The sequence below is a fragment of the Hyperolius riggenbachi genome, chromosome 9, assembly GCF_040937935.1.
Source record: "Hyperolius riggenbachi isolate aHypRig1 chromosome 9, aHypRig1.pri, whole genome shotgun sequence".
NCBI lineage: Eukaryota > Metazoa > Chordata > Amphibia > Anura > Hyperoliidae > Hyperolius > Hyperolius riggenbachi.
Genome location: NC_090654.1, coordinates 273,083,055 through 273,101,645, shown reverse-complemented (window position 1 = coordinate 273,101,645; position 18,591 = coordinate 273,083,055). Strand labels below are relative to the sequence as shown.

General features: G+C 44.3%; 1 protein-coding gene across 4 annotated transcripts in view; it reads left to right on the top strand.

Moving 5' to 3' along the window:
• Positions 1–18,591, top strand: part of CCDC88C (coiled-coil domain containing 88C) — a 170,387-nt gene that overhangs the window by 110,988 nt on the left and 40,808 nt on the right. For all 4 annotated transcript variants that reach the window (XM_068254580.1, XM_068254581.1, XM_068254583.1 and 1 more), the window contains 6 exons: positions 3,333–3,470; positions 3,555–4,625; positions 7,504–7,631; positions 9,728–9,869; positions 16,105–16,275; positions 17,620–17,781. In XM_068254580.1, the coding sequence (XP_068110681.1) occupies positions 3,333–3,470; positions 3,555–4,625; positions 7,504–7,631; positions 9,728–9,869; positions 16,105–16,275; positions 17,620–17,781 (1,812 nt within the window). The remainder of the gene's footprint in view (positions 1–3,332; positions 3,471–3,554; positions 4,626–7,503; positions 7,632–9,727; positions 9,870–16,104; positions 16,276–17,619; positions 17,782–18,591) is intronic.

The window sequence follows — 18,591 nt, the reverse complement described above, 5'->3', positions numbered from 1 at the left end:
AGTGATAAATTAAGATCACTCCCAAAATCACATGAATCCATCAAAGAGGAAGATTCTCCAAAAATCCAGGCAATGTAGGTATTAACATAGGAAAGGCAAAGTGCTGGATATCATGATTATACAGTTCATATATAACAACGTGCGAGTGCAAAAAATGTGCAGAAACACTATTTGACTACAAAAAAAATGTTTCCCTTGTTACAAAAAAGTCCAAATTATAGCAGAAAACCTATAGGTGTACACACAGTCCCCTAACTACAAACAACTCAAGTTATGTTTCAGAGACACAAAGTTGTCTTGTACAAAATACAGTGGTGTGAAAAACTATTTGCCCCCTTCCTGATTTCTTATTCTTTTGCATGTTTGTCACACTTAAATGTTTCTGCTCATCAAAAACCGTTAACTATTAGTCAAAGATAACATAATTGAACACAAAATGCAGTTTTAAATGATGGTTTTTATTATTTAGTGAGAAAAAAAACTCAAAACCTACATGGCCCTGTGTGAAAAAGAAATTGCCCCCTGAACCTAATAACTGGTTGGGCCACCCTTAGCAGCAATAACTGCAATCAAGCGTTTGCGATAACTTGCAACGAGTCTTTTACAGCGCTCTGGAGGAATTTTGGCCCACTCATCTTTGCAGAATTGTTGTAATTCAGCTTTATTTGAGGGTTTTCTAGCATGAACCGCCTTTTTAAGGTCATGCCACAACATCTCAATAGGATTCAGGTCAGGATTTTGACTAGGCCACTCCAAAGTCTTCATTTTGTTTTTCTTCAGCCATTCAGAGGTGGATTTGCTGGTGTGTTTTGGGTCATTGTCCTGCTGCAGCACCCAAGATCGCTTCAGCTTGAGTTGACGAACAGATGGCCGGACATTCTCCTTCAGGATTTTTTGGTAGACAGTAGAATTCATGGTTCCATCTATCACAGCAAGCCTTCCAGGTCCTGAAGCAGCAAAACAACCCCAGACCATCACACTACCACCACCATATTTTACTGTTGGTATGATGTTCTTTTGCTGAAATGCCGTGTTACTTCTACGCCAGATGTAACAGGACACGCACCTTCCAAAAAGTTCAACTTTTGTCTCGTCTGTCCACAAGGTATTTTCCCAAAAGTCTCGGCAATCATTGAGATGCTTTTTAGCAAAATTGAGACGAGCCTTAATGTTCTTTTTGCTTAAAAGTGGTTTGCTCCTTGGATATCTGCCATGCAGGCCGTTTTTGCTCAGTCTCTTTCTTATGGTGGAGTCGTAAACAATGACCTTAATTGAGGCAAGTGAGGCCTGCAGTTCTTTAGATGTTGTCCTGGGGTCTTTTGTGGCCTCTCGGATGAGTTTTCTCTGCGCTCTTGGGGTCATTTTGGTCGGCCGGCCACTCCTAGGAAGGTTTATCACTGTTCCATGTTTTTTCCATTTGTGGATAATGGCTCTCACTGTGGTTCGCTGGAGTCCCAAAGCTTTAGAAATGGCTTAATAACCTTTACCAGACTGATAGATCTCAATTACTTTTGTTCTCATTTGTTCCTGAATTTCTTTGGATCTTGGCATGATGTCTAGCTTTTGAAGTGCTTTTGGTCTACTTCTCTGTGTCAGATATCTCCTATTTAAAGGGACTCCGAGCTCTGAAAAAAAAGGAAAGTTGTACTCACCAGGGGCTTTTTCCAGCCCAGTGCTGGTCGGGAAGTTCTTACGCCGGCGTCCTGGCTCCTCTCCTTCTCCCCGCTCCGGAATGGCTGGCAGGCCGCAGCCCGGGCGACACTCTCCCGAGTGTCGGGCTGCTTCTTCCGCATATGACGCGGATTACGTCACACGCCGGCCGCCTCGCGTCATCACGGCGGCCGGCGTGAAAGTACTGCGCATGCGCGAACAAAGCGCGCATGCGCAGTACTTTCACGCCGGCCGCCGTGATGACGCGAGGCGGCTGGCGTGTGACGTAATCCGCGTCATATGCGGAAGAAGCAGCCCGACACTCGGGAGAGTGTCGCCCGGGCTGCGGCCTGCCAGCCATTCCGGAGCGGGGAGAAGGAGAGGAGCCAGGACGCCGGCGTGGGACCTCCCGACCAGCACTGGGCTGGAAAAAGCCCCTGGTGAGTACAACTTTCCTTTTTTTTCAGAGCTCGGAGTCCCTTTAAGTGATTTCTTGATTGAAACAGGTGTGGCAGTAATCAGGCCTGGGGGTGACTACAGAAATTGAACTCAGGTGTGATAAACCAGTTAAGTTATTTTTTAAAAGGGGGGCAATCACTTTTTCACACAGGTCCATGTAGATTTTGAGTTTTTTTTTCTCACTAAATAATAAAAACCATAATTTAAAACTGCATTTTGTGTTCAATTATATTATCTTTGACTAATAGTTAACGTTTTTTGATGAGCAGAAACATTTAAGTGTGACAAACATGCAAAAGAATAAGAAATCAGGAAGGGGGCAAATAGTTTTTCATACCACTGTATGCAATACTGTTTTTTTATTACATATTTTTGTTTAAATGTTAATTTTGCATAAACGATTATACACTTAAAGGCACTTTGAAAACCACCAAAAAAACATTTATGGTATATGTCCAAATCCAGAGTTGTTTGAAAGTAAATAATTTATCTACATTTCACCATGTTTAACACAGGACCCCCCCCCCCTCCCGCATACATTACCTGTTCCAGCCGGCGCGAGTCCCCTGGTCCCCGCTGTCTTCTCCGCTCCGGGCTCCAGACCGTTCCTGCAGCTACTGAACTTCCTGTCCAGGGGAAGTTTAAACAGTAGAGGGCGCTCTATACCCGCTGTATTGCGTCGGGCATTCGAACGCCGTTATCGACGCGCTCCCGACCCGCCGGCGATCGAGAAAAATCTTCAGCATGGACGAATCGACGGGAACGATCGATTTCGGGCGGAAATCGATCGTTCTGTCAGCGGTGTGCGCGGCGATTTCACAGCCGATTCAATCACTGTGATCGAATCGGCCGTATATCGGCGAGAAAATCGTTAGCTGTATGGGCCCCTTTACACACAAATTCAACTTACAATCTCCCAGAACAGTAGGGGACCAACTGTATCTAATTAAGATAGATTTCTCTCTCTCTCTCACTCTCACTCTCACACTCACACTCACACTCACACTCACACTCACTCTCTCTCTCTCTCTCTCTCTCTCTCTCTCTCTCTCTCTCTCTCTCTCTCTCTCTCTCTTTCTCTCTCACACTCTCTCTCTCTCCCTCCCTCCCTCCCCTCTTGTGGCTCTAGGTTCATTGGTGGCCAAATTGTCTGTGTATTTGTTTCTTCTGATGAGTATTCATACAATACAGCTGCTTTCATTGCTATTGAACTATTGTTGCAGATTGAAAATTTGTACATGCAGATCGAGAAGGAGAAACAGAGCAGTTCAGACCTTGAGAGTCTCAGTGAAGATCTGATAAAGGAGAAGGAGCAGCTCTCTCAGCTTCTGGAGAATGTGAAGTCCGAGAAGGAGAAGCAGGTGGGCTTGAATGAACGGTCAAGGTTTTTCCCCTTAAAGTCCTTCATCTTTTTGTAAAGACAAAAAAATCTATTTGTTTTGCAGATTAAGGAGCTGGAACAGGAGAATAAGCACCTTTCCCAGGCAATGGCCTCTCTTCGGCAAAGAGCGCAAGACAGCAACGACGCCAGGGTGAAGGACGTGGAAATGGAAAATAAAATTCTACATGAAACCATCACGGATACCAGTAGTAAGCTAAATGAGGTGGAGCACGAAAAGAAGCAGCTGCAGAAGGCCTTTGATCAGGCCAAGGAGAAGTCTGAACGGGTAGAGGAGATGGAGAAGGAGGTCCACCGGCTGGGGAAGAAAAATGAACTGTTGACCAAGAAAGTGTCCTCTGTGAGGATCATAGAAGAGAAAGTGGAGGCTCTCGAGAAAGAGAACAGTAAGTTGGATGGAGAAAATAGAATAATGAAGAAATCTCTGGACACGCTACAGAATGTTTCCATCCGTCTGGAGGTGCTTGAGAATGAGAACAAGCAATTGGACGAGGAGAACCTGGAGCTCAGGAGAGCAGTGGAAGCCATGAGGTTCTCCTGTACAAAAATAACCCAGATCGAGAGAGAAAACAGCGACCTCCAGAAAGAGAAAGAAGAGCTGCAGAAGAACGTGGAAGTGCTGAAGGCTTTGGGGAAGAAGTCAGAGCGCCTGGAAGTCAGCTATCAAGGCTTGAGTGATGAGAACTGGAGGCTTCAACAGATGCTGGAGGCTGAGAACAAGAAGCTGCAGGAGCTGGAGGCTGAACTTCATGAAACTGAGAAGGAGAACAAAGCTCTTCAGAAGAACTTAGAAGAACTGAGGGTTTCTAACAAGCGGCTTGAGAGGCTTGAGCAGGAGAAAAAAGTCATGGAGCAGGAGGTAACCCAGCTGGAGAAGGACAAGAAGATGTTGGAGAAGGAATCAAAAAGACTGTGGCAGCAAGTTGAGCTCAAAGATGCAATCTTAGATGACAACACAGTGAAGCTGGCCGACTTAGAGAAAGAAAACCGAACACTAGAGAAGGAGGCTTCCCGACTTCGGGAGTTGTCTTCTAGAACACGGGAACTTGAAAAGGAGAACAAAGATCTACTGCAGCAACTGACGGTTGATAAGAGAACACTAGCGACACTCAGGGAGGTATGTAGTCCATCATAATTTTTATTTCTGGAATGACCCAAGAGGCATGGTGGTCCTCCTTGAAATCAGAATGGAAAGAGAGTACATGAATTGCTCATTTTCATGTACCATTTTTTAGTTCAATTTATACCTTTCTAGATGGTAAAATAGAAGTAACACGGATATACATTGCTTGTTTCAGGCGTGTGACTCAAACAAAATTAAAGCTAAAGCTTACTATGACAGCAGCAACTGGCCTTCTTTATAAGGGAATAAAGATGACAGCCTTGGTATTACTCTGTTTAGGTTTCCTTAAAGTGGATCCGACATGAACTTTTACTCATTGCATAATTATTATTATTATTATTTAGTATTTATATATATATATATATATATATATATATATAGAATTGTGTTCCTTTCCTATTGTTTATAGGGCATTCCTCAAGCCAAATACTTTTTTGTTTTTATTTTAATACGCTAATTCCCTATAAACTAAATAAACCACGCCCAGAGGTTTTCAGAGAGCCAAGGCAGTAGCAAGGGCTCATGGGAGCTCAGTCTGGGCAGGAGGAGGTGTTACTAGAATCAGAATCACGTTTATTTCGCCAAGTACAACGAGGGTTGTACCCGGAATTATTTTTGGCACAGACAGGGTCGGAGATGGTACAAACACATGCGTGCAATTCAACATATACAGTCAGGTACAGTAGTACAAGTAGCATATACCTATATATACAGCATACTGGCTATAACGACGGACGCGTGGGGGAGTCTGGAGAGCTGTGTGAGGGGAGCAGCCGGTGGCCATCTGCCGGTGGCGCTCGCTCAGCTCCGCAGCAGCTCCAGACGCCCCGCCGTGTGTCCTGGAGAAAAGTGGACAGCGAAAAGAGAAGGAATATCTAAAGAGACTGTGGAAGGAAAGAGAGAAGAGAAAGATTGCAGTGCAACCCAGTCCATTTAAATGTCTCACTTGGCAGGCAGCTGCTGCTCTGGCACTGTGTGCTAAGGTGCTAGTGGGTGCCAGTTCGGTGGGCCCCAGCCAGGTGCTGGAAAAACTAGGGCCCGGCAGCCTGAGGACCAGGATGGCCCCAGCAAGGTTCCTGATCAAGGTACCTCTGTGGAGGGCCTGGATGCCTTCAGTGGCAGGCACCAGCAGCGAGGAGACCATTGATTTCAGAGGGAGGAGGGGGAGGATTAGGTTTTTTTCACAGGCTGAGTGCTCAAGATACAGATAAGCCTGCCTCTGTTTAAGGCTCCCTGCACACTGCAAATCCGTTTTCCGATTCCGATTCCGTTTCCGATTTTCCTTGAATACATTCAACAGAAAAACGGATCAAAAAACGCAGCATGCAGTTAAGATTAAAAATCTGAATCGGATGTAAAAACAGATTAAAAAGCGGAATCGGAATCTGAAATGCATGCAGTGTGCAAGAGGCCTAATGTTTACAAACAACATGGCTGCTGTCATTGTATCACAGGAAGAAATAATAATTTTCTATTAAAGCTGTTTGCAGCTATATTTGCTGTGTAAACTTTAGATAAGATATATATAGACAAGTTACTTGTTATAGTTAGTTATTCATCTCGGATCCACTTTAAAGTGGATCCGAGAAACTTTTACTCATTGCATAATTGTGTTCCTTTCATATAGTTTATAGAGCATTCCTCAAGCCAAATACTTTTTTGTTTTAATACTCTAATTCCCTATAAACTAAACAAGCCTCGCCCACAGCTTTTCAGAGTGCCTTGGCATTTTCAGACAGTAGCAAGGGCTTAGACGAGTTCAATCTGGGCAGGAGGAGGGGGAAGTGTTACTAGCCAGAGATTTCAGAGGCAGAGGGGAGGAGGGAGGAGGAGAGCAGACTGAATTTACACACAGGCAAGCTGATAGCATCTCCAGCCCTTAGCCTGTGACAATGTGACAAACAGAACATGGCCGCACTCATTGTGTCACAGGAATAAATAATCCTAAACTTTTGCAGCTAGATATGCTGTGTAAACTATCTAAACTTTAAATAAAGTATATAGACAAGTTACTTGTTATAGTTAGTTTTGCATCTAGGATCTGCTTTAAATATGAAAGTCCCCCCGCCACCTAACATCTGTCTGATCTGGCAGTGATATTGCCAGGGAGCAGAAGGGACATAACTGGCAATTAAAGAGATGTGCTGAGGTTTTGGACAAAGGGTCATGGGTGGAGAAGGAGGAGAGCTGGTGGAGATGTGGTTGGATTTCTAAAATGGTTGTGTGTTTTAATCATAATTTCCCATGTAAATGTATTATCCCGTTCCAAGCAGCTGTGTTTCTGCAGTTTGCCCCGGTTTCTAATAGCTGTAGGAGCTGTCCTTTTCCTCCCTCCCCTTCTGTCTACCTGCCCTTATTTATCCAGGGGACGGGAGCATATAATCTAGTGATAGTACAGTGTACTATCTCACTCCCTGCTGACGAAAGCTTTTGTTTCCTTATTGCTACTGCTAATTACAGCAGTCCTTATCTGCCTGCTCTTTCTGAGGACTGCAGGCCATGGAAGTAGGGCAATACAAGCCTCTAACAAACATTTAAATGTAAAAAGAAGAGGTAGAATGGATTTTTTTTAGCAATGAGCCACATTAACATACATTTTTAATGTGGTATTGAGTTGCCCTTGGGGCTAAAAATACTACTCAGTTCACTTTAAGAGTCTGACCAAATAAGCAAATGCAGAGTCAGTGTTTCGTGCTCCATTTGACACTTCGTCCAGACAGTAAAGGAACAAAACCGCTTTTTATCTTTCCAGGCTTCCATATTGATTGGTTTATTTAATATCTTGACCATTTTCATATTCAATTTGTGGAGAGGAAGCCATGTTCTGTTCCTCATATTTTTTTCTATGTTGCTCACTCACTCCTCCCTGCAGGACCTGGTGTTGGAGAAGTTGAAGACCCAACAGATCTCCAGCGAGTTGGACAAGCTGAGTCTGGAGCTGGAGAAGATCGGGTTGAATAAAGAGCTGATGTTACAAGATGAGAACAGCAACGCTGAGAAGTAAGGAATGTCTCAAGCAGTCCTGTAAATGTGTTTTTATGAGCCCAGAACAATCGCGGTTGTACAAATGTTATACTTGTGTAATGTGGAAACCTTTGGTTCCATCCCTTCCTTAAAGTGAACCAGAGACGAAGCACCCTCATGTATTTTACCATATATATCAGTGGGAACATTAGAGAATGCACCTACCCTGCTCTCCATTTCATCCTCACTGCTAAAAGTGTCTGTTATCAGCTGTGATAAGAATCCCGGACTGACCATTCAGTCTGGCTTTGCCGGGAATGATCATAGCTGAGTCATTATAGCAGAGCCACAAGGGGGCAGGCTTGAGGCCCGTATACACGTCCTACGGGAGGCAACGACGGGTCCGCCGTTGCCTCCCACTGGGCGGTGTTTCCGCCGACAGTAGTGTGTACGCGCTTTCCGGGAACTGATGAGCCTGTTTCTGAGCGATCTACTGATCGCTCAGAAACGGGCTTATCAGTCCGCCGACAGCGCGTACACACGCGCTACTGTCTGTGGAAAAACCGCTCAGTGGGAGGCAACGACGGACCCGTAGGACGTGTGTATGGGCCTTTTGGGCTTGAAAAGACACCAGAGAAGACAGACTCCGCTATAATCATTCAGTAGCAAAGCCAGACTGAGTGCTCAGTCAGGGATTCTTATCAGAGGTGATAACAGTCAGATTAAACAGAGAACAATGAAACAAAGAGCAGATTAGGTGTTTACTGTCATGTTCCCCCTGATTTATAAAGTAAAATACATGAGGGTGCTTCATCTCTGGTTCTCTAGTCATTTTAGACCTGTAAGATTATATTCATATGTATATGTACTCCACCCAGAACTGGCATTTTTTTTATATTAATGGTTGCTATTACATGCTGGTTTCTAAAAGAAAACCTGTAATGAGAAAAAGTTCCCCTGGGGGGTACTCACCTCGGGTGGGGGGAGCCTTCGGATCCGATCGAGGCTTCCCCCCCCCCCCCCCCCCCATCCTCCTGTGTCCTACAGCGGTGGCGAAAAAGCTTCCGGAATGGCAGGGGTGTAAATATTTACCTTCTTGGCTCCAGCACAGGTGCAGTATCGTCTCTCCGCTCTGAGATGGGCGGAAATAGCCGATCGACGTCGGGCCGCACTTCTGCACAGTTGCAAGTCGCCTGCGCCGTAGAGCGGACCCGACAGATCGGCTATTTTTGCCTATCTCCGTGCGGAGAGCCGCAACAGCGCCCCCCGCTGGAACCAGGGAAGGTAAATAAATCTGTGCTTGTCGGCCTTATCGAGGGAGGATTCCGGGACGCTTTGGGGGAGCCAGCGCTGGATTGCCTGCAGCTACAGGGGAGGGGGAAGCATCGTTGGGACCTTGAGGCTTCCCCCTCAGGTACTCCCTGAGGAGTACCCCTCAGGGGACTTTTTTTGTTACAGGTTCTCTTTAAGTATCAGTCAAAAAGAGTAGAGGAAAGGCTGGCACTGCTTGAGTATACTTTAATTGTTGCTAGTGCAAAACAGTACAAAACGGTACAAAAATTGAAGATTGCACATACCATGGTGAGAGGAGGCACAAAGTGGTGGTGGGTGCAGGGCACAGGATGCCTGACGGCCGTTTCGCGCTGTACAGCGCTTCTACAGAGGCTACAAGTGCATGGGCAATGGCTTCTGGTTAAATAACGCCAAAAGGCCGGCGTGTGACGCTATAGTCCGCAGTACGCGTGTGTACGCCTGGAACGCAATTGCGTCAGGACGTGCCACACGTGTACGTAATTACGCATGCCGCCTGAAACGTACGCAAGCCAAATTGGAGCTCGCATCTGCATTATTATGCATTGCGCATGCGCAAAAAGGGTCGCAACAGAGACAAGTGCTCCATCTAGCGGCCTGAAAATGCCTAGTGGCATTATGCAATATAATCTTTCAAAAACTTTTATATTCCCCTCAAAAGTCAGTGTCCACAATGTTAAGCGGGTTTACAGTTTGTGTGAATTCAGCTTGGAAATGACCCGTATTCCGATTCGCTGGCACGATGATTATGGAGGATTGTATAATCTGTCCTGGGGTAGTTTTGGGGGATCAGCTGATGGTGGATTTTTTTTTTTCTGCAGGAAGTACAAGCTGCTTGAAACAAAGATCGAATCGACACTAAAGACGACGCTGGCTGTGAAAGAGAGTAAAATCGTGGCCCTGGAAAGTCAGGTGGAGGAAGTGCGAAGCGTCAACCAGCAGCTGCAAAATGAGCTGAACGCGGTATGACAGAGATCTGTTTATTATGTAGTCTACATCCTGATCCTGCATTGGAAGGATTCCAATATCATCATAAATGTGTCTGCTGTAATGAATCTTATCTGTCATCCTGGCTCTTATCTGGTAGATTGTCGGGGAGAGAGAAGCTTTTCCTCACTCCTCCCACATTCCTGCTCCTCACTGATTGGCTGAGGGCAGTTCAATGTGACAGTAGACTGAGAAGGGAAATGAACCTCTCCCCTCTGCAGAAGCTGCTGAAATACGATCTATGCTGTGCTCACATGTGGTTACAAAGCAAGCTAGATATGACTGTGCACTTTCTAGTACAGAGCTCGGTGGGGAGAAGGTCTGTCAAAGCATACACAATTTCAGGCAAGAAAAAAAAAGCCACACTATAAGCGCTTTTCTTTAGCGCTTTGTGATTGATTAGTGCTTTCTGAGCGCATTTTAAAATTCGCTCCCATTCACTCATTAAAATCGTGGTAAAAATCACAGCAATTGCGTACGTGAAAAAACGCAGCGATTTTTACCACAATTTTAATAAAAGAGAATGTGAGCAATTTTTAAAAAGCACCAATCGATCACAAGCGCTCAGAAAAGCGCCTATAGTGTGGATGAGCCCTAAGGGAGGAAATTACATCAGGATTGGCTTCAGGCAGTAAAGATGGAAAATGCCTGGAACAGTTTTCTCTTTATTTACGATATATAAAATTCATGAAATAAAATTCACTGAAATCCAAACGTGGACAGTACAAAACATATGCAAGTAGAACAAGTATTTACTTATGTATGTGTTTGTTTTTTTTCCTTCGATAGTATGGCTGTCCCTGCTGTTTTAAAAGGAAATTAATATGGCAGCCTTTATATCCCTCTCACTTCAGATTCCCTTTAAAGCAGTAGGATTAGTCATACTATGCCAGGGAAAGAAAACACATATAAGTAGATAAATACTTGATCTATGTACATAACATGTATTGTACTGTCCACGTTTTGATTTCAGTGAATGTTATATAGTAAATGAAGAGAATTCTGTTCCTGGTGGGAGCCATGTCTTTTGCCCACAGTTTAGGCTAAATCCTGGTGTCATTTCTGCCCTTTACTTTTTTCTCTTTTCTCCTCCAATTGCTGAGTCACCCCAGCCTTGCTTGTAAACACAAGTGAGCAGGTGATTAGGTTTCAGATAAGCAGCTAGGCAGGGAAATGAAAGAGGAGGAATATATTCTAAATAAAAAGAACCCCCAGCATGCAACTGTTTGGCACTGACTACTAAAGGGCCAGTGCTCCTTAAGTACGTGATAACTCCAAACCAGAACAGCAGAAAAAGTTTTGAATGCAGGATTAGCATATTTATCACTTAATACACTTACACTAGTTACTGTTGAAATTTGATTTTTATGGTGACACTCCCGCTTTAAGCCTCCTCTTAGCCTGGGTGCCATTTAGACAGGTACACTTTATCCCCTTCCCTGCAGGCACAGTGTAGTAACAATAAGACACATGATATATCCTCCTCGCAGCGACAGAATACGATGCGGTGAAGAAGCCGCGCCGGAGTGAATATTCCGTATCATTGAGAAGCGTCTGAGACGCCGGCTTTGTGTACAATGCACAGGAAATGTAATTAGCGGTGAAGCAGGACGGAAAGCACTTTACAAACACACAAATGGCTTCACGCTTCCCAACAGGACATAAACAGCCCGAGAGAGGCGTGAGAACCGCATACGGTGCCCACCTCACAGCAAAAACACCAAACAATGCCAGGGCAAGAAATCCTCAACACCACACAATACATCAAATACATCCATTTCCCCACCGCTGGCAGCACTTGGTCCCTCAATCATCAGTGCAGTGCTGGAGTGGGAGAGTTGTGGAATGCTCTGTGTTCCCTTTTACATGCCAGTTGGAAATCTCATGTAACCTGACAATCGTTAAGGAAAGTCCCGCCCCTCTTTCACAGTGATGGTCTCAGTTGGAGAGCTGGACTTGAGTGAAGACCAGCCTCCTGAGGGAGGGGTTTGTGATCACCATGTTCTATAGGGTAGCCTAGACTTGAATAGTGCTTGCCCCCTGGTGGTGAGATTATACCTGCAAAATTACACCAGGGCCCTTATTTAATTGACTTTTGCTTTTAAGTTTTGTGAAAGGTGTTTTTTGTTTTGTTTTTTTCTCCTAGGTGATATTTTCACACCTTGGGCCATATTCACTTTTTCACCTGCGTTTTTCATCCTTTATTTAGAATAACTTTTCAGCACTTTGCAATTGAAAACGTACCAAAAATTGGGTGAAAAAGTACTAGCAAAACTGTTTTAAGTATTTTCTTGCGTGCTGGTGATTTAAAGGGTATTTTATTGACAAGTTTGAAAATGTCACCAAGGAGACAACTCAGGAGAAAAAAGTTAATTGCATATGGCCCCTTATCTATAAGATGCCTTTTAAAGAGAAACTCCAACCAAGAATTGAACTTCATCTCAATCAGTAGCTGATACCCCATTTTACATGAGAAATCTATTCCTTTTCACAAACAGACCATCAGGGGGCGCTGTATGGCTGATATTGTGGTGAAACCCCTCCCACAAGAAGCTCTGAGTACCGAGGTACTTCTGGCAGTTTCCTGTCTGTGAACCTTGTTGCATTGCAGGAAATAGCTGTTTACAGCTGTTTCCAACTGCCAAAACAGCAAGCAGCAGCTACATCACCTGCCAGCAGTAAAAATGTCACCATGTGATAAATGTCAGACTATAAATCAGGGATTTAAAAGATTTTACAATGGGCAAACACTGACTAAATCATTTATACATAATTATTGTAAAAATGAAGCACTTTTTTTATTACATTATTTTCACTGGAGTTCCTCTTTAAGTCACCAGCAAGAAAGACAATACTCTGAATACTTTTGACAATACTTTATCAACTGCTTTTTGGTAAATTTTCAATTGCAGAATGCTGAAAAGTTGAATAAAAAAAAAAAGTTGAGTTAAACGGCAAACGGGAAAAGAGAAATTATTTCCTAGGAGAAAACTTCTGATAAAAAGTGATTTGAATGACAGCGCATGAGGTGTGGCTCACCACGTCTTTATAAATGCTATGCTAGTAATTTGTGGAAACAGACAGTTCACAACAGTGCTTTATAAATCAACCCCTGTGTTTATTTAAAGAGAACCCGAGGTGGGTTTGAAGAATATTATCTGCATACAGAGGCTGGATCTGCCTATACAGCCCAGCCTCTGTTGCTATCCCAAACCCCCCTAAGTTCCCCCTGCACTCTGCAATCCCTCATAAATCACAGCCACGCTGCTGACAAACAGCTTGTCAGAGCTGGCTGTGTTTATCTCTATAGTGTCAGTCTGCTGCTCTCCCCGCCTCCTGCAGAACTCCAGTCCCCGCCTGCATCCCTTCCCTCCCTGCTGATTGGAGGGAAGGGACGGAGGCAGGGACCGGAGCTATGCAGGAGGCGGGGGAGCAGCTGAGACTGACACTACAGATGTAAACACAGCCTCACAGCACGGCTGTGATTTATGAGGGATTGCAGAGTGCAGGGGGACCTTAGTGGGGTTTGGGATAGCAACAGGGGCTGGGCTGTATAGGCAGATCCAGCCTCTGTATGCAGATAACAATCTTTAAACACACCTCGGGTTCTCTTTAAAGAGACTCCGTAACAAAAATTGCATCCTGTTTTTTATCATCCTACATGTTCCAAAAGCTATTCTAATGTGTTCTGGCTAACTGCAGCACTTTCTACTATGACAGTCTCTGTAATAAATCAATGTATTTTTCCCCTGTCAGACTTGTCGGCCTGTGTCTGGAAGGCTGCCAAGTTCTTCAGTGTTGTGGTTCTGCTATGAACTCACCCTTTCTGGCCCCTCTATGCACACTGCCTGTGTGTTATTTAGATAAGAGAGAAGCTGCTCTAATCAGCTGGATAAATCGTCCTCTGAGCTGGCTGGGCTTTCACATACTGAGGAATTACAAACAAGGGCAAAGCTGTTTGCAAGAAGAAAAGAGCAGCCTGAAACTTCAGTGCATGGGGGAAAGAAACACAAATGATCTCTTGAGATTCAAAAGGAAGGCTGTATACAGCCTGCTTATGTATGGATGTATTTTCTATGCGTGGACATACTGTACATCAACCTACTTCCTGTTTTGGTGGCCATTTTGTTTGTTTACAAACAAACTTTTTAAAACTGTTTTTAACCACTTTTAATGCGGCGAGGAACGGCGAAATTGTGACAGAGGGTAATAGGAGATGTCCCCTAACGCACTGGTATGTTTACTTTTGAGCGATTTTAACAATACAGATTCTCTTTAAAGAGCAGCTGTTAGGTATAGGGTCTCAGAGAAAAAAACACATATATCAGTAGCTAAATATTGGCTCTACTTACATTACATATGCATTTCACTGTCCACGTTTGGATTTCACAGAATTTTTATATAGTATTTGTAGAGAATGATGCTCCTGACAGCTCATGGCACGTTCCATGTTTGTCTGTCTCCTATGAAGCCAATTGTGTCGTCATGTCCTCCCTGCTTCCTGATGATTCGACTCACAAAAAAAGATCCTAATTGTTCATGATCCGAACAACACTACTGTGCAGTGAATATTAATTAGCCATGTGGCTAGGAACAATAGCGGACTCATGCAATATACTCTAATGGAACATGTGCCCTGTGATTTTTCAGTGCTGTGAGCTGGGCTGCGTTACAAGCTGCTGTAACTTGAGCCTGTAACTTCTCACTAGCAGCCGAGGGGAGGACCCAAGGTGGGAAGAAGCAGCCCCAGAATGCTTTGCAGTATGTTATGCGGCCTCTCGTATTTTTAAGAGCTTGGGAATAATAGCCTTGCTGTTCAGCACACATCAAAAGTAAGAGAGATTTTTAACTTCCGTATTGCCTTTTTGGCTTCCTTCTAAACTGTTTAACACAGGAGAATAGAGGTTTAAATTAGCTTTTGCAGCCTGACAGTTACTCTTTAAAGTGCATCTCTTATTCCAGACTATACAATATTCCGTGTGACCCAGCTGAAACTGATGACCAATTATTACATCACTGTTTTACATTGTTATTCTATTTTTTTCTAAGTATTTTTGATTAGTGGGGAACGGGCCCCGAAACGTTTTGGGTAATTTTACTTGCTGTCTGTGTCCCGCAGTAGAGCTTTCGCCTCACTTCCTGTACCTCAGACCTCTAGAGCTTCCTGGCTTTAATATGACATCTAGTAGTCCTGGAGACAGGAAGTGAAGTCCTGGAGACAGGAAGTGGGACGTCTTACCACTGCTCTGAAGAACACGATTTGTTGTTTTTGTCTCTGTACAGAAAATGATGAAAGATGTCACAGGTGGGAACACGGGACAGCAATACAAATCCAAAGTGGTTTAACCCTTTGCCACATGATCTAAGACTAAAATTCATTTATTTTTTCCTCCTGGAACTTAGCTGTATTAGATCGTGCTATAGAAGAGATGAAGGCTAAAAAGGGCTGAGGGCTGGTTCACACCCCAAGAGCTTTCTCTAAGTGCTTGCGATTTCAAAAGCTCTTGCTAATGTATTACTATGTGTGTGTGATCCCACAGCGATGTGATTTTACAAAAATCACCCATAGCATTACGTTACCAAGACCTTTTCAAATCACTAGCTCTTAAAACACACTGGTAGTGTGAATCAACCCTAACAGTGTTTGGAGACAGATATCAGCCTTATAGCTTCTATTTACTATTCAGGAACCTGAATTGAATTATACAAGCTGTTGATGCGCTCTTTTGCTTAGATAACAACTTGAGTTGTAAGCCCCATCTACACGATACGATTCTTTGTGCGATTCGATTACGATTCTCTTTACGATCTGATTAAATCCAACATGTCCCATCGGGATTTGATTTGCCATTGTTTTGCAATGACAAACCGAATTGAATCGAATCCCGATCGGACATGTTGGATTTAATCGGATCGTAAATAGAATCGTAATCGAATCGCCTAAAGAATCGTATTGTGTAGATAGGGCTTAAGTCTTGCTGTGCTGAAAAACAGAAAGGGACTTTAGAAAGGGAGATCATTTCTTAGTAGGGCTAGTACTATATGTGTATATGTTTATCTCATCATGTCACTTCAGGTACACTTGATTAAGTCTTGAGTAGTAGTAGTAGTAGTAGTAGTAGTATTAGTATTATTGTTCGGTTTTATCTGTAAAGCTGACGTATTACACGGTGCTGGTTCGGCTCTGATCTCCTTTGCTTGAATATCGTAGGTGAAACAAGAGGTTGTGTTGCGCTGCCAGAGCGTGGCGGTGCGTCCGGAGGAATCGCGGGGAAAGCCGGAGTGTAACCTCCGCAGGATGGAGAGTATGGAGAAGGGGCAGCGGGAGGCCACGCGGGAGCTGCTGAAGCTGAAGGACAGAGCCATTGAGCTGGAGAGAGATGTAAGTGCAATGCCTGACTGGTGCTGGATCATCTCACGCTGTCCCTGCTGAGGGGTGTACAATACGGCAACTTCATGTCATTGTTACTGTGAGCCTGACTGGCTGCCTGTCTCACTGTGGCAACTCCAACTGGCTGCCTGTCACACTGACTGTGGTAACTCCAATTGGCTTCCTATCCCACTGTGGGAACTTTGATTGGCTAATCCTTGCACTGTAGCATCCACATAGGCTGCCTGTCACACCGTGGGATTCAGGGTATTCTTGGTTATTATAAATGCACATGCTGTGAAATGGTCATTTATCTTAAACCCTGCCCCTTTGTCACTTGCCCGAAGCCTCAGCGAGAAGTCCCAAGCGATGAGGCCACCCCCATGTTGCTGGGGCCCCGCCCCCAACCTGGCAGCCACCTATCAGGCTAAAGCCACAGCATTTTTTTTTTATTTTTAATGGGGTGCAGGGTTTAAGAATAATCATCCTTTCCTGGTAAATGGGGGATTTATTCACCCGTTCAATCGCCAATAAAGAGTACATTTATAATAAGCTATTTTTTACTGGATGTACTGATCGTAAATCTGCCGGCTTTCAAATGGAGAGTAGTTACTTTTTTTGTAGACTACGGTACAGCTACTACAGGAAGCGTTTCTAAGTTTAGCAAGAGGTGTGTGTTTGTGTGTGTGTGTGTACACAGTGTGAGTGTGTGTGTGTGTGTGTATGTACATGTGTGTGTGTGTACACAGTGTGAGTGTGTGTGTGTGTGTGTGTGTGTATGTACATGTGTGTGTGTGTACACAGTGTGAGTGTGTGTGTGTGTGTATGTACATGTGTGTGTGTGTACACAGTGTGAGTGTGTGTGTGTGTGTGTATGTACATGTGTGTGTGTGTACACAGTGTGAGTGTGTGTGTGTGTGTGTATGTACGTGTGTGTGTGTGTGTACACAGTGTGAGTGTGTGTGTGTGTGTGTATGTACGTGTGTGTGTGTGTGTACACAGTGTGAGTGTGTGTGTGTGTGTGTGTGTATGTACATGTGTGTGTGTGTGTACACAGTGTGAGTGTGTGTGTGTGTGTGTATGTACATGTGTGTGTGTGTGTACACAGTGTGAGTGTGTGTGTGTGTGTGTGTGTATGTACATGTGTGTGTGTGTGTGTACACAGTGTGAGTGTGTGTGTGTACACAGTGTGAGTGTGTGTGTGTGTGTGTGTGTATGTACATGTGTGTGTGTGTACACAGTGTGAGTGTGTGTGTGTGAGTGTGTGTGTGTGCGTGCGTGCGTGCGTGCGTGCGTAGGGGGGGTTCATAGTTGCAACTGAGGGTAATCAGTTTTCCTCTGGGTACGTTCCATTAGAATGCAGCGTTGCAGGCGGAGAAGAAGCTGATGAAGGATCAGTTGAGGCATCTGGAATCTCAGAACCTGTCGCTGAACGGACAGATGGGGACGCTACAGAAACAGGTGTCCTTCCTGCAAGAGCACAACACCGCGCTGCAGACGCAGACCGCCAACCTGCAGGTGCGTCCGCCCCACCTCAAAATCTGAAATCGGCACTAGTGCTACTCCTGTCTAGCAAGACTAGAGAGGAACTGTAGTAAAAAATAACAATTTTTTTTATTAATATTTATAGGTTTAGTCAGTGTTTGCCCACTGTGAAATTTTTCCTCTCCCAGATTTACAATCTGATATGTATCACTGGTGGTGACATCTTTAGTTCTGCCAGGTGATCTGTGCGGAATGTCCGTTACGGAGAGTTCTATGCACACAGAGAGATGGTGCTTGCTTGGCAGTAGGAAACAGCCGTTATTTACCACAATGCAATGAGGTCCACAGACTGCAAACTGTCTGGACATCACACTGTAGGGGCGGTTTCACCACAGTATCAGCCATACAGCTCAAACCCAGACCCCCCCCCCCCCCCCCTTCCGCCCTTCCCTGCCTCCCAATTATCTATTTGAGAATTAGTAAAGATTTCTAGTGGGAAAGGGGGATCAGCTACTGATTGGAATGAAGTTCAATCCTTGGTTAAAGTTCCTTTTCAAACCCAAGATTAAACTTCATCCCAATCAGTAGCCGATAACCCCTTTCCCACACAAAATCTTTTTTCCTTTTCTCGAATAGATCAGGGACGTACGTTTGGCTGATATGGTGGTGAAACCCCTCCCACAGTGTGATGTCATTGCCAGGGCCATGATAGTCTCCTGTCTGTGAACCTCGTTGCATTGTGGGAAAGAACGTGTTTCCAATGAATTACTGGAGTAATATCAATCATTTCTAAATCTATCTTTTTTTAACGGCTCACTTTGCAATGACTTGATTTATTTTTTA